The sequence below is a fragment of the Vipera ursinii genome, assembly GCF_947247035.1.
Source record: "Vipera ursinii genome assembly, chromosome: 1".
In the NCBI taxonomy this organism is placed as follows: Eukaryota; Metazoa; Chordata; class Lepidosauria; order Squamata; family Viperidae; genus Vipera; species Vipera ursinii.
In genome coordinates this window covers 84,441,449-84,455,222 of record NC_139512.1, presented here as the reverse complement: position 1 = coordinate 84,455,222, position 13,774 = coordinate 84,441,449, and the positions used below count along the sequence as shown (strand labels likewise).

The 13,774-nt window shown below is 34.5% G+C and overlaps 1 protein-coding gene across 5 annotated transcripts in view; it reads left to right on the top strand.

The window, feature by feature from the left end:
* Nucleotides 1–11,064, top strand: part of CAPRIN1 (cell cycle associated protein 1) — a 49,785-nt gene extending 38,721 nt beyond the window's left edge. For 2 of the 5 annotated variants that reach the window (XM_083367203.1, XM_083367204.1), the window contains exons 13-20: nucleotides 458–568; nucleotides 1,056–1,202; nucleotides 1,749–1,902; nucleotides 2,418–2,612; nucleotides 3,407–3,507; nucleotides 4,078–4,141; nucleotides 4,761–4,816; nucleotides 9,912–11,064. In XM_083367203.1, coding sequence (XP_083223329.1) covers nucleotides 458–568; nucleotides 1,056–1,202; nucleotides 1,749–1,902; nucleotides 2,418–2,612; nucleotides 3,407–3,507; nucleotides 4,078–4,141; nucleotides 4,761–4,816; nucleotides 9,912–9,926 — 843 coding nt within the window. In that variant the 3' untranslated portion in view covers nucleotides 9,927–11,064. Of the gene's footprint in view, nucleotides 1–457; nucleotides 569–1,055; nucleotides 1,203–1,748; nucleotides 1,903–2,417; nucleotides 2,613–3,406; nucleotides 3,508–3,750; nucleotides 3,872–4,077; nucleotides 4,142–4,760 lie in introns of all 5 variants that reach the window. The other 3 variants (XR_014493015.1, XR_014493016.1, XM_083367205.1) reach the window with 3 other exon arrangements.
* The last annotated feature ends 2,710 nt before the right edge of the window (nucleotides 11,065–13,774 follow it).

Below are 13,774 nucleotides of genomic sequence, written 5' to 3'. Positions count from 1 at the left end.
ATATTAAACTTGTGTAAAGATTCTATGAGCTGAGTATCCTATCCAAATTACTCCTTTCGAAGAAGTAGAAAGGATCACTGGAAAATTTGGCACAGCTAGTATAATTACTAGGCATTCTTAAAAGATTATGAAAAAAAACTATGGTCATAATCCTTAGTATATCCATCTCACAGAGCAATGCTGTAATATAAAAAGAAATGCTATGAAAGCCTGCTAATATTAGAATTTGCAGAAGTTTCAAACATTTTTTAACATTTTGGCCTATCTAGAAACTCGGGGAAAATGTCAGAATAGTACTTTATGAACTAGAAGAAATAAAAGCCTTCTAGATTTTCTAAATGTGAATAAATATCCAGAAGAATGTTGCTAACATAGAGAGCTGTAAAACTCATGAAATTCAAAGGATTTACCAAGAGGCCCTAGATGGAGTTTCTGTTAAATTTTAAAACTTTGACAGGTCCCCTTGGTTTCTTCCACAAGTGAGGGATATACAGCATCCCAGCCCACGTATCAGCCTTCTCATTCAACAGAACAGCGACCTCAGAAAGAAGCAGTTGACCAGATTCAGGCAAGTTATGAGACTTCATTATGCTTGGGAGGGGAAAGAGTTTTGCATATATAGATGAGTGTCCCTCTTAAAAAGTCTTGGAAGCCATTTATTTTAGGGGGGAGGTTGATAATTTTTTAACTTGAATGTCTTTTTAAGTTTGTTTGTTCTGATCCTGAACATTTTAGAAGCAATTTTTTAAATTTAAATTTGGGTAGACTGTTCATCTAATCAAAAGGTGATCAGATATAATTGGTATTTGATTGACAAGGAAATGCCTCTGTAGGTTCACTGTACCTGCACAGGAAATTATTTTCTGTAATCCTTTCACGTTCAATTAATTCAGAGTAGAACACTAGGATCTTTCTATTCTTAATAAAATGAGGATACTGTGTAAGAGGGATTTTACACTTTTCTTAGGCACACTTCATCAGCAACAACCTATTTCATAATTAAAAATGGTATTGATGTCTCGCTTGCTAATGTTAAGTTGAATTTTATTTCTCAGGCTTCAATAACCTTAACAGATCAGACACCAACATCATCACCACTTCCAGCTGCATCCCAGCCTCAGGTATTTCAGGCTGCCTCTAGCAAACCCTTGCATAGCAGCGGAATCAATGTTAATGCAGCTCCATTCCAGTCCATGCAAACGGTAAGCATTAAATGTATTAAAAATGTAGATAAGAATTTTGGGTGTCATGTCATGATAATGGCCATTTTTTCTCTAAATACCATTAGTAGTTTTATTTTATTTTATTTTATTATTATTTTATTTTATTTTATTTTATTTTATTTTATTTTATTTTATTTTATTTTATTATTATTTTATTTTATTTTATTTTATTTTATTTTATTTTATTTTATTTTATTATTTTATTTTATTATTTTATTTTATTTTATTTGTGTCCCACTTTTGTTGTTTTATAAATGACTCAAGATGATGAACATGTCCAACACACCTTCCTCCTGTTTTCCCCACAACAACAATCCTGTGAGGTGAGTTGGGCTGAGAGAGAATGACAGCCCAAGGTCACCCAGCTGGCTTTCATGGCTAAGGCATGACTAGAATTCATATCTGGTGTCTTTCTCGCCTGGTATCTTAACCACTAGACTAAACCATGTTTTTGAAATGTTTATGGAATATAACTTGAGTCTTTAGTTTAAAAATTCAACTGATTTTTACTTACCTTCCATCTAGGTATTTAACATGAATGCACCTGTTCCTCCTGTCAATGAGCCAGAAACTCTAAAGCAACAAAATCAGTACCAGACCAGTTACAGCCAGACATTCTCCAATCAGCCTCATCAAGTAGAACAATCAGAACTTCAGCAAGAACAGCAGCTTCAGACAGGTAAAATTGTGAAAAACTGCTTTACTCTCAAAAATGTTTTAAAGAGAAATAGCCAAAATAATTCTTTACTGATGGCATTTATACTAATATATTGTGTGTATTGCTAAAAAAGAAGTTCTGCAATATTTGTATGGTTTTACAAAGGGGGAAATACTGTGGGATAAATATCAATGTTAATGCTTTTATATACCAAATTGAACAAAACCCATATCCTAGCTGGTAAAAGGGAGCCCCTCCCCCAAAATACTTTAGGAAACTAAATTGATGAATTTATAGAATGAATTCTCTAAATCATGTGAAATGTAGGGACTATTCTACATGTTTAGGGAATTCAGACTGCCATGTTGGATTTAATTCTGCAAACAATCTTTCTTTAGATAGGTAAACATTTACTGTCCTACTTGGTGGCTCTTAAGCAGAGTACATTGGTGAGTTAGCTTGATATTATTTGAGTCTTTAGGAAACTGGAGTATACATTCAAACTTCTTGTACTGTCTTGGTTTTTTTCATTTTAGTGGTTGGCACTTACCATGGTTCCCCGGACCAGTCCCATCAAGTGGCAGGTAACCACCAGCAGCCTCCACAACAGAATACTGGGTTCCCACGTAACGGTCAGCCTTATTATAACAGCAGGGGAGTGTCTCGTGGTGGATCACGCGGCACTCGAGGCTTAATGAATGGATACAGGGGACCAGCCAATGGGTTTAGAGGTAAAAACTTAAAAACCTTTTAAGATTAATTCTGAATGTTTTTCAGAAATGCAGACTATCAAAAAGTTTAAACATTAGAATAGCATGCTTTAATTTTTTAATAACAAAAGAGTGCAGCATTACATAAACTTTGTAGTAATTGCTCTAGTGTAATATTAGTGAATAAAGAACAAAGCAGATCACACAAGGAGAAAGTATGAGAAGGAACTAATTAGAAATGATTTGATAAAAGTTTAATGTATATGAAACTGAAACTGACTTTCCATCTGTAACCTGCTAAATAGCTGCATCTTTTTCGGGGCTTATTCCTTGGCTTACAAAAGCAAGTCTTTCACTTATACAAACTATGGCTCTTGGTGGTGTTCTTTATTTTGGTGCCTGAATTTATTAATGCACTTAAAATAATTTATAATAAATCTTGCATATAATAGGAAATCTTGAAGACACTGAATGGTGCACAGGAGCCCAGGTGCAGTTTAAACACTTATCTGGTAATTTTATGTTAAAAGGTTAAGTATGGTATAGATAGAAGAAGAATTTATTTTCAATGTAATATTGAATTGTGAAGTTCTAGTGTATTCCGTTTGTAAGGAAATTTTCCATGATCATATTTATATAATTTACAAGCAGGAATCAACATACTCATTCCTCCTTCCTTGTGGTGCTTTCTCAGGGTTCAATAAAATAAGGATTGTTCTTTGTGCACAGGATGCTATTTCTGGATATATCATAAATATATTCATGTATATTTCATAAGATAATCCTATCTAGTAATCATCTTACCTGATTTTTAGGAGGATATGATGGCTACCGTCCTTCATTTTCTAACAGTCCAAATAGTGGTTACACCCAGGCACAGTTTAATGCTCCAAGAGACTATCCCAACTACCAGCGGGTAAGTGTACTCTATAAATGACCTTTTGAATGTAGACTATATGGGAGATAAAATGTGTTTTATAACTACTTGTAAAGATATATTGGATCTAAAACTAATTCAGTAAAAATTAATTTTGGATCACATTTTAACTTTTAAAGTTGAAAGTACTCTGGGGTTCTTAGGTTTACTCTTGTTTTGAACAATTAAACCTCATTTCATCCCTGAACTACACATATTCTCCTTTATTTTTACCCTGTTTAGATCATAGATGTACATTACTTCCTGTAAAAAGACTTTCATAGCCAACTGCTTATCCAAAAAACAAAACCATCCAAAATAAATGAATTCTTGGCTGACTTTCTAAATACATTGAAATATCAGAGTATGTAAATATGTATTTTAATCTCCCTCATTCCCAATTGCTTGACAAATATCTTTTGAGTAGCAAAAATAAAAGGGTCATGAAATGAAATTCAGTAGGAAGCCTTTCTAGGTCTTTGAATTTTTTTGTTGTTGTTTCATTTTTGCCATTGCTTAAACAATTTCTTCTAAAACACAGGAATATTGAATTTTAGTTTTTTATTTCAGGATGGATATCAACAGAATTTCAAACGTGGCTCTGGACAAAGTGGCCCTCGGGGTGCTCCTCGAGGTAATATTAATAATTGAATTGTGATTTGAATATTTATAGAGATTCTGAAGTTGAATATTTTCAGGTATTTCAATTCAAGTTTCTTTAATACTTGTAGTTTATAATTATGGTTGTTAATTTATTTTTCCAACTGTATATTTCCCTTTCATGCTATTATTTGTTCAGAATTATTGTTTCTTAATTGCCATTAGTGTGGAAATCAGTAAATTTTTTGTTAGGTGGCTGACTATTCTGAAAAAAAAAATTCCAGTCCTCTCTCAGGGCAGTAATTTGCATTTTGTTGCTGGACTACACAGAACCAAAAACAAGCCAATTAGAATTGTATACCATGTTATTGACTGTAATATTTTATCATTCCATTCAAATATCTGAAAAGAAGTTTACTCCATAGTAAGGAACTTATAGGACATGTTTAAGATTTTGGTATGAAATCATGCATTATTTCTGTACATTCAGGGGCATTGCTTCTGTACATCTGAAGTCTATTTCTTTATTGAGAAGGTAAATAGTGGATAATATTTTCAAACATTAAATAAACGTAAGAGTTTATGTAGAAATAAATGTTCATCCTGAAAATCAAGTCTCAGTCCCAAAATAAATTATTATTTTTATTTTCTAGGTCGTGGAGGGCCCCCAAGACCCAACAGGGGAATGCCTCAAATGAACGCTCAGCAAGTGAATTAACCTAATACTGAAGATTACTTTTAAAACGCCAAAAACACTGGCCAGTGTACTATATACATGTTACCAGAAGAGTTATCTCTGTTTTCCTTTATAGGAAGTTCATAGTAAAGGGATTATTTTCATTGCCCATAAAGACAAGACTACAGTTTTCAGCTTTATATTACCTGGATATGGAAAGAAATGCCGTTTGCGCTGCATGTTCTGTCCTAAATGTCACCTTGAGCCTTGCACATGAGATCCAGACCCTTGCTTTGATTTAAAACAAAAATGGCAGTTTCAGAGTAAAGAAAATGTCTATAGCTAATTGAACAGGCAGAAATAATCCAACTGACTTCATTGATGTCATATAGTTCTGCAGGAAATTTGGATAAGAATCTGTAAACCCATAAACGTTTTACTCAGACAGTTGATATATTTAAACTTTTACATTAAAAAGATGGACGAAGTGAAGTGTGGCTTAATAGAACAACAACTACATTTCAGCCTTTTCTGTTTCATTAAAGCGCCTGAATATTTACATGCATAATAAAGAGCCCTGACTAGATATTAAACTGGTGAACAGCTTAGGCACACCCTTAGCTACAGCACTTTTTTATTAGTCTGACTTGCTGTGGTAAAGGGATGCATTAATTGTTTTGTGTATCTGTTATAATTGTGTAAACCCCAAATTAAGCTTTGATTGGCACTTTAAAATGTTGTGTAAGAAATAGAAGATATAATCTGGACAGCCACTTGTGTTTTCAAATGTGAAGTATTCAAAGAGATCTCTCCTGAACACATTTCCTGGATAGCAATGCCGTTTGTAAGGATTGGTATTCCTTATCATTCCTTATGATTTGCACATTGTCTGTCATTAATACTTAATCTTGCTGTATTACCACCTTAATAACTGATGCTGGTACTGATGGAAATTAATGGGTATGCATACTACATGTCACATGTCTTTTTTTCCCCTGCAGCTTAAAGATTTTGAGAAATCTCAAATCCTTGCTGGTGTCCTTTAAATTGCTCTCTTTTGAAAAGCACCAGTAAATGTTTTGATCCATTTCCCCTTTTAAGGGAAATTACAGCCAGCAGTTCCAAGTGAGATAAATAAACATGTTTATATTAAAAAAAAACCTGTATTCCTTAACATATCTTCAATGATTGATGAAAGCTCCACAAGCACGTTATTTGAACAGTTTTTTTTTCCATTCTCAACACTTAAAAGATGATTCCCAGTTCAGAAGTTTGTAAGATATTTATCCAGTAAGGACATGCATTTATTTGATTTTACAATCATCAGGCTCAATGTTGTCAATTTATATGGGTGTTGTAAAACTTTTGAACCAGCAGTAAGAATTGCATGCATGGTACTTAATGCATCTTTTGAAGCCTCCTGCACAAGAAATCGTGAATTAGTTCAGAGCATAGTTACAAGAGTGCTTCTGTGGACTGAGCCAACCTGTATAAAAGTACAGGTTAATTAATCACATTGGGATTATAGAGTTACTAGGGTTTTTTTTAGGTTAGCAAGTACTGTTCTTTGTGTTTAGTTGACAACTTTTCCTGATACTATATATGGTAACAAAAAATAAGACTTCAGTTACGATAATTATGTTAATTCTTTGAGAATATTCTATATTATTAGTATTTGTAGGTACTATTAGTGAGAAAAATACTAATGGAAAATAATTTCAAATACATTATAAGAAGCCAAAGATAATTTGGAAACCAAACAAGCAGATCATGTAATGTGATGCATTTTTTTTAAAATCAAGATTACCCAATGTGATTTAAACAAGCTGCTATACATACAAATTTGTCAATAACTATAAGCAACTCTTGCTAGCTTTATATTGGGAAATGAGGCATATAACAAAATTAATTTTATTCTTGGAACATTACTTTCAAGGCAGATTTAAAGCCAGAAATATCCTTCCTTAAACTAAAACAAAGTATTTAGAATTGCAGGATCTTTTAATGGCACAGAACGTGATGTCAGAATCAAGTAATTCATAAACAAAATTGACTTTTTAAAGGACTAGTTTATCTGTTGACTTTCATGACAAGCTATATTGAATACAGTGTTTGAATTTAAACTAAATATAATTTTTAAAAAACTAGAATTAATTCCCTAAATATTAGAAGATACATTGTGTTGAGCATGAGTTTTGCTTGGTTCTGTTCTCAGTCTAGCTGTAGTCTACTTTATGTTCCTCAGTTATTAGGTAATAAATTGAAACACAGAAATAGTCATTCCACTGTTACAACTTGGAGAAAATCCAAATATTAAATAAAACCGCCCTGTTTCTGGTTGAAAAGCTATAGGTCCAAGCCATTTATGAGCAGTTCAGAAGATTTGCCAGGGATAGGCTTCATGATCTTTTATCTCCTCTTTTCATTGGTGACAAAGAAGCCTTATTTTGTGTCAGTTATTTATCTTCATCCAGGAATTTGCAGAGTTCCATCTTAAGCTTGTAACAATCTGAATCTTTTTTTGGGGGGGGGATGGGGAATGGGGGGAACCTTCCATTCATGGAAAATGCCTAGATTAGTCCCTGCAGCTTTCTTGGTAAGGTTTTTCAGAAGTGGTTTATCATTACTTTCTTCTTAGGGCTGAGAAAAAGTAATTGGCCCAAGGCACCCAGCTGGCTATGTGCCCAAAACAGGACACACTCACCTCTCAGTTTTTAGCCTGATGCCTTAACCACTGCACCAAACTGGCTCTCAAAATCTTTATTACAAGAAGGCAAATAGTGCAGTTTGTGGTATTAAGTTGTACAGCAAGGGGATTATGGGGGGTTATGTTTCTAAGTGTGTGACTAGTGTTACTCATTCACCTACCTGCCATTGCTTGTCTCTCCTATAGTGGAGGGGAGGTAGTGGTGAGGAGAAAGAAGTAGCAAGAAAAGAACGGCCTCTCCACTGTGCTTCATACTGCTACTCTTCCCTTTTTAGCTTTCTTACCAGTAGTGCCACCTTCACCGTTATCTCCTACCATTTGTCTATTTTTTTCTCATTTTCATTGGGTGTCCTGATGCTGCCACTGGATTCTCCAATTATAATTTACATGTTAGAAAACTGGTATGGAAAAACAAACCTGAATGTATGTTTTGAATGTAGCTAAGCTGCTTCAACAATTTTCTCCATCCTGGTCTCAAGTGGAAATGAAAGATGTAGGACATTTCAAGATACTGCTTCAAATCCATTTTGGCTGACCGGTTGGAAACATTGCCATTGGGCCAAGTTCTAATTTCCTCCTACACTAATGATAAGATTCATATAAATTAGAAGTTGCCTGTTTGTACAAAATTTCACAAGAGATCAACAGAGGCTAAATTCATGTGTAAATTTGAAGTCTCATCTAGTAATGCATGTAACTTAACCAGATGGCAATCAGTGGAGGAAAACCTGTCGGAACATACATTTTAAATTGGGTAGCAAAGTGTTTTTGTATTACTTTTTCACTACTTTATATAATAATTCAAATCTCTGTGTTCAGTATTAATTATCAGTTTATTATCCTTTTAGTCTTTTTCATAAGTAAGCCAAACAGCACATTTTGAAATTGTGGGCTTTTACTGTATCTGAATAGTGTTAAGTCAAGCATACCATTATAGACATTGAAGCTAATGTATTTGTATGTTAGAGGTTGTTAGAAAAATGAATTTAAAACATGTTAAATCTTCAATATATACATCAAGTATGAATAGAACAAATTTGGCTTGATGTGAAATTACATCAAATATGAGTTTTTTTCACTTCAGGCTGTAGGATGTTTGAGTTGATGCCCAATGGGTTGCATCTGAGTGTGCATTTTAAAAAATAGTGCTGATATTGTTCTACTGAAGTATTGATGGTGGCAAATAGCCTTCAGACACACTGATAACTGACAGCTGATTTTTTATAAAACTGCTTCCAATAATTCAATTGTTGGTTTGCATTTGTTTTTCATATATAATTTATAGTTCTACATGAATAACTATAACTATTTTCCTTGTTCTAAACCAGGGGTGTCAAACTGCTGGCCCACGGGCCGGATGCGTCATGCCGAAACCGCGCCCACCCCAGCTGCAGCAATGGGGAAAAAGTCGCGATACAGCATGACACGTCACATGAAGTTGCAAGTTTGACACCCCTGTTCTAAACATTGCTTTTTCAGTTTTCACATAATGTACCTGGTTTAGAACTGTTAAACTCATGTATTAACTACATTTAAAATATGAAAGGCTTTTTAATTATGTGAGAATGTAGTGTTCAAAACCAAATTCATAACACAGACCTATGCAAATATTGTGAGTTTTAAAACTTACAAATTTGAAATTGGTGATTGAGGTAGATATTACGGTCTAAAACTGGAATTAGTGCCTATATAGTTCTACTCTTGATTGTAGATCTAAATGGAAAACAATTGCCTTTTATTATTCCAATGAAATATGACATTTGTTTCTATTTTTTATTGCAAAATGTGGTTTCCCCCCCAAATTTGAGTAACATTAAGATCATTATGTTTTATTTTTATATGGACATCACTAGCACTGGTAATTTTACATTAGGATGTTGTCCAAATACATTCTGCTTAGCATGTGTAATTTAGCGTCCAAGGTAACAGAATGAATTGTGGCTGGCTTTAAATATGGTATAAAAATTTATATGTATAAAATCAAACATGCAGATTTCTACCTGCTTAACATAGTTAAACTGGGTTGCAATTATGTCTACATTTTAACTGCAGAAATCTGGACTGTGAGTATGCTTTTAAATAACATGTAAAATGGGCATCTTAAAAATGATGCTGAGATAAAATTGCACAATGTGAAGATTTTAAACTGCATCTGAAAAGGAATGGTTTTAACTCTCTTTATAACTGTTTTAAGGGATTTTTTTTATCAAGCAATAGCTACTGTCTTGAATATTACAAAATGCAGTTAATGCAGTGAACTCAGAAATTGAAGGACATTTAGCCTAAATGGGCCACAATAATTTTGCAGGTGAAAGATGTTGATAAAGGGTGTGAATTAACTGCTTCTCCTACAGTTTTGGATCAGCATCAGATTTTCTCCAGATGGCTTAAAAGTAGATATACATTTTTTTATTGTTTCAGGGTATTTCTATCTGAAGAGAGAAGCCATGTTGTCTCCTGAGAGAAGTGGTCAATTTACACCTTACATGAGGAAGACTCTTTAGATTCACTGTGTTCAAATACGTTAACACTTATAGCAATGCCTTAATTAGTACCTTAAGAGTAAAATTTACTCTCATATCGAGATAATCTGACTTGAAAAATCAGGCTATTATTGCTAAATTTTGGCAAAATACTGGAAACTCAATATGATTTGTTTGCTCATTTATGGATTGATCTCTGCCTCCTCAAATCAGAATCTTATCCACTTATCACTATTACACACTTGTAACATTGATAATTACTGTGTTTCTAATGTGTTTTGATGTTAATTGTTGGCCTTGAAATGACAGATGACCCACATAATAAACAGTTGCTGTAAAAGTTGCAGCATCAATTAACAATGCCAGCTCCATCACTTAACTGTTTCAATGCATAATGCAAACATACAGCTTTCAGATCATGTATTTATTTTTGGTTGTCTTAAAGATCTGATTGTGATAAATTTTACAAGACATCTCATTTCTCATTAAGTTGGAAATCTTAAGTGGATTTTAAAAAAAAGTTCAAATGCAACAAGCATGGATTTTATAATCCATACCAAAATGATATAAGCTAAGAGAACTTCATATAAAACAAAATTTTATTAATTTATTGTCCACAGTCCAAAGTATATAGAGCAACTAACATATCTGATTGGTAGTTTTTTCAGGTATAGGTAGAAATTGTACCTACCTTGCTGACATGTCTCTCCATGAAAAGCCAAAGAAGGAATTGCAGACCCCCATGCTGGGATAAGGTACAAGGAGGCATTTGTATAGGGAGACAACCATCAAAGATTGGCTTAGGGAAAAGATCTGGGTTCTGATCAACTGCCCATCCAGTTAAAGAACATACTCTACAATAACAAGTTTTAGGGTGTTGATTCTTTGTTAATACAGTGGCAAGTTAATGGCCTTGGAAATCCAGTTAAAAGGAAGGTCCCAGATTAAGTACTGGAGGTGGTAGCCTATAAATGCTATCCTTGCACCACTAAATTTTCACTAATACTACAAAATAATTCAGTATCCTTATAGAACTTGAAGGACTATTGCCTATCAAGTTTTTCTTGCAATAAAATTATGTGAGACTTGTAGCCCATTACAAAATATTGCTTGCTTTTTCCTGTTACTTTGTCTACTACTCTGTTGAAACAATCGCTGCTGCTGTTTAGCTTTGTTCATTTTCTTGCAGGTGGTCACACTTTCAAATCTCGGGGGTTCAATCTTATTTTTTCTTTTGAAGAATGTTTCTCTGCACAGTTGCTCTTCTGAAAGCTAAAATTATATCCATTCGAGCCATTGGCTTCCATGCTTCTCATCTTGGTAGCCATGCTCCGAACTTGCTCGTTTTTCATTATCTTTGTGGTAATTGTGGTGCCCACATTGAAAACAGTATTCCAAATAGGATCTCATTAGGGCAGGTAGAGTAGAACATTTGCTTCCTGTTATATGGATTAAATACTCCTGTTAACGTAGATAACATTTACTTTTATTGGTTGCAGACACTGCAGCATCATGTTTTAATCTGACAACATTCAGATCCATGTGTATTACTGCTAAACAAGTCCTCCACTCGTTCTATACTTGAGGCTTCCATTTGTTCATCTCAGTTGCAGAATGTTTAACTTTTTTAAAAAATGGCAAAATTAAAAATTAACTTCAGTAAGACATAATTTATACAGAGAAAACTAAAACAAAAAATTCATATATAACGTGAAACAACTATATTTAGTCCTTAAGCTTATAATTAAATCTAGACTGTTATTTTTAGAAAAAAAGACTGCAAAAATATCCTGAACCTAGCCCTTATAATTAAGAGAATACGTTTTTCCCTTATTACGTAGCATCATCTTTGTGATGCTAGTTTTGATAGAGCCAAAACATCCTGAGATGACAAATGTTATATTTTAGGAAAACAATTAGACATCATATTAAGATACTTAACTATATTATTTCTTCCCAAAGTTATATAGATTTATATAATAATTGAGTCCAAACACGGCAGACAAGACCAGATACGACTTTGCAAAAAAATTACTTCATATACCACCAACATAAAAATATTTGACGTCTGGCCTTTTTAAAAAATTGAGGGGTCCAATATATATGAAATAATATTTTTAATAAAATTCTAATGTCATATTTAAACATTAAGTATATTGCATATTTTTAAACATCTGGGCCCATTTATTCTCCCAAAACTGCACATTCCAGTTCATCATTCCACAATTCAGATATATAACTTTCATTTTGTTTTTTAACTCTTTAAAAATTGGTTTTCATTCAAGTGCTGCATCTCTTAAGTATCTCTAAATTGCAGGTATCTTGAAAGCTCCTACCTACAGCATCTTGACTATACCATTTAGTTAACTTATTTCCACTGTATATACCAAGTGAATATTATATATAGATAAGTTTATCAAACTTATATAGTCCGTTGCACTTGCCTCATTCTTATAAACAAAGGAAATGTAGAAATATTATTGACATTCCTCCAGCAATACAGATTCAATAATATTGTTATCCGATCTCAATTCCAATCTCAATTGGAAGACCATTAAATTGGAAGTCCATCTGGACCAGGGACCTTTTTTTTTGGTTTCTTAGGTTGCAGTGTCTCTTGTGATTTCTGGTAATGCCAGTGGTTGTGCTAATTTCTTATCTTTCTGAGAAATTTCTTCTATTCCAATATTTCCCAGGGCTTCTGTATCACATTTCATATTACCACATGTAGCCCATTGCTGAAGCCTGAATAAATCATTGTTCATTTTTTTTTAAAAAATTAGCTACATGCTTGTGACGTTTACAAAAAAATAGCTACATGCTTATGTCATTTACAAACTCCCCTCAAATGTTTCCTAGTGGCATAGAATTTAGCAAAATAACAGAATAACAGCTGGAAGGCACCTTGGAGGTCTAGTCTAGAGGTCCCCAACCTTTTGGGCATGCACCAGGGACTGGTTCTATGGAGAGAGGTTTTTCCACGGACCGGAGGATGCGTGGTTTTATGTGCTGCCTGCATCCCACGGAAGGGGCTTTGCTTGTTTGTGCAGACCAGTTGCTGGCATGTCATGGACCGGTATTGGTCCACGGACCAGGGGTTGGGTACCCCTTTTCTAGTCCACCTCCCTGAGCTCAGGCAGGAAACCCTATACCATTTCAGACAAATGGCTGTCCAGTCTCTTCTTAAAAACTTCCAGTGTTGGAGCATTCACCACTTCTGGAGGCAGGTTGTTCCACTGGTTAATTGTTCTAACTGTCAGGAAAATTTCTCCTTAGTTCTAGGTTGCTTCTCTCCTTGACTAGTTTCCGTCCATTGCTTCTTGTCTTGCCTTCAGGTGCTTTGGAGAATAGGTTGACCTCCCTCTTCTTTGTGGCAACCCTTTAGATCAGAGGTCTTCAAACTTGGCCCTTTTATGGCTTGTGGACTTCAACTCCCAGAATTCCTCAGCCAGGCACACTGGCTGAGGAATTCTGGGAGTTGAAGTCCACAAGTCATAAAAGGGCCAAGTTTGAAGACCCCCTGTTTTAGATCTTAATTAAAATAACATGTACGGGGAAGTGGCTGAAACATGCGTGCAATACACGTTTGAGGGAATCGTCATCCTCAAATCACAGTTAGTGCGCACAGCAAGATGAAGTGCCACGGTACAGCAAAAAGCTGCTTTATGCAAATAAATTCCGCGCATGAGACCGACGCAGCCTTAAACGCCCGTCTCTGCAAAGAAGCCTTGCTTAGAATCAATAGTCCAGCTCGGGGTCAGCACTTGGGATGCATTTGGGAAAAGCCACAGGAGACCGGAG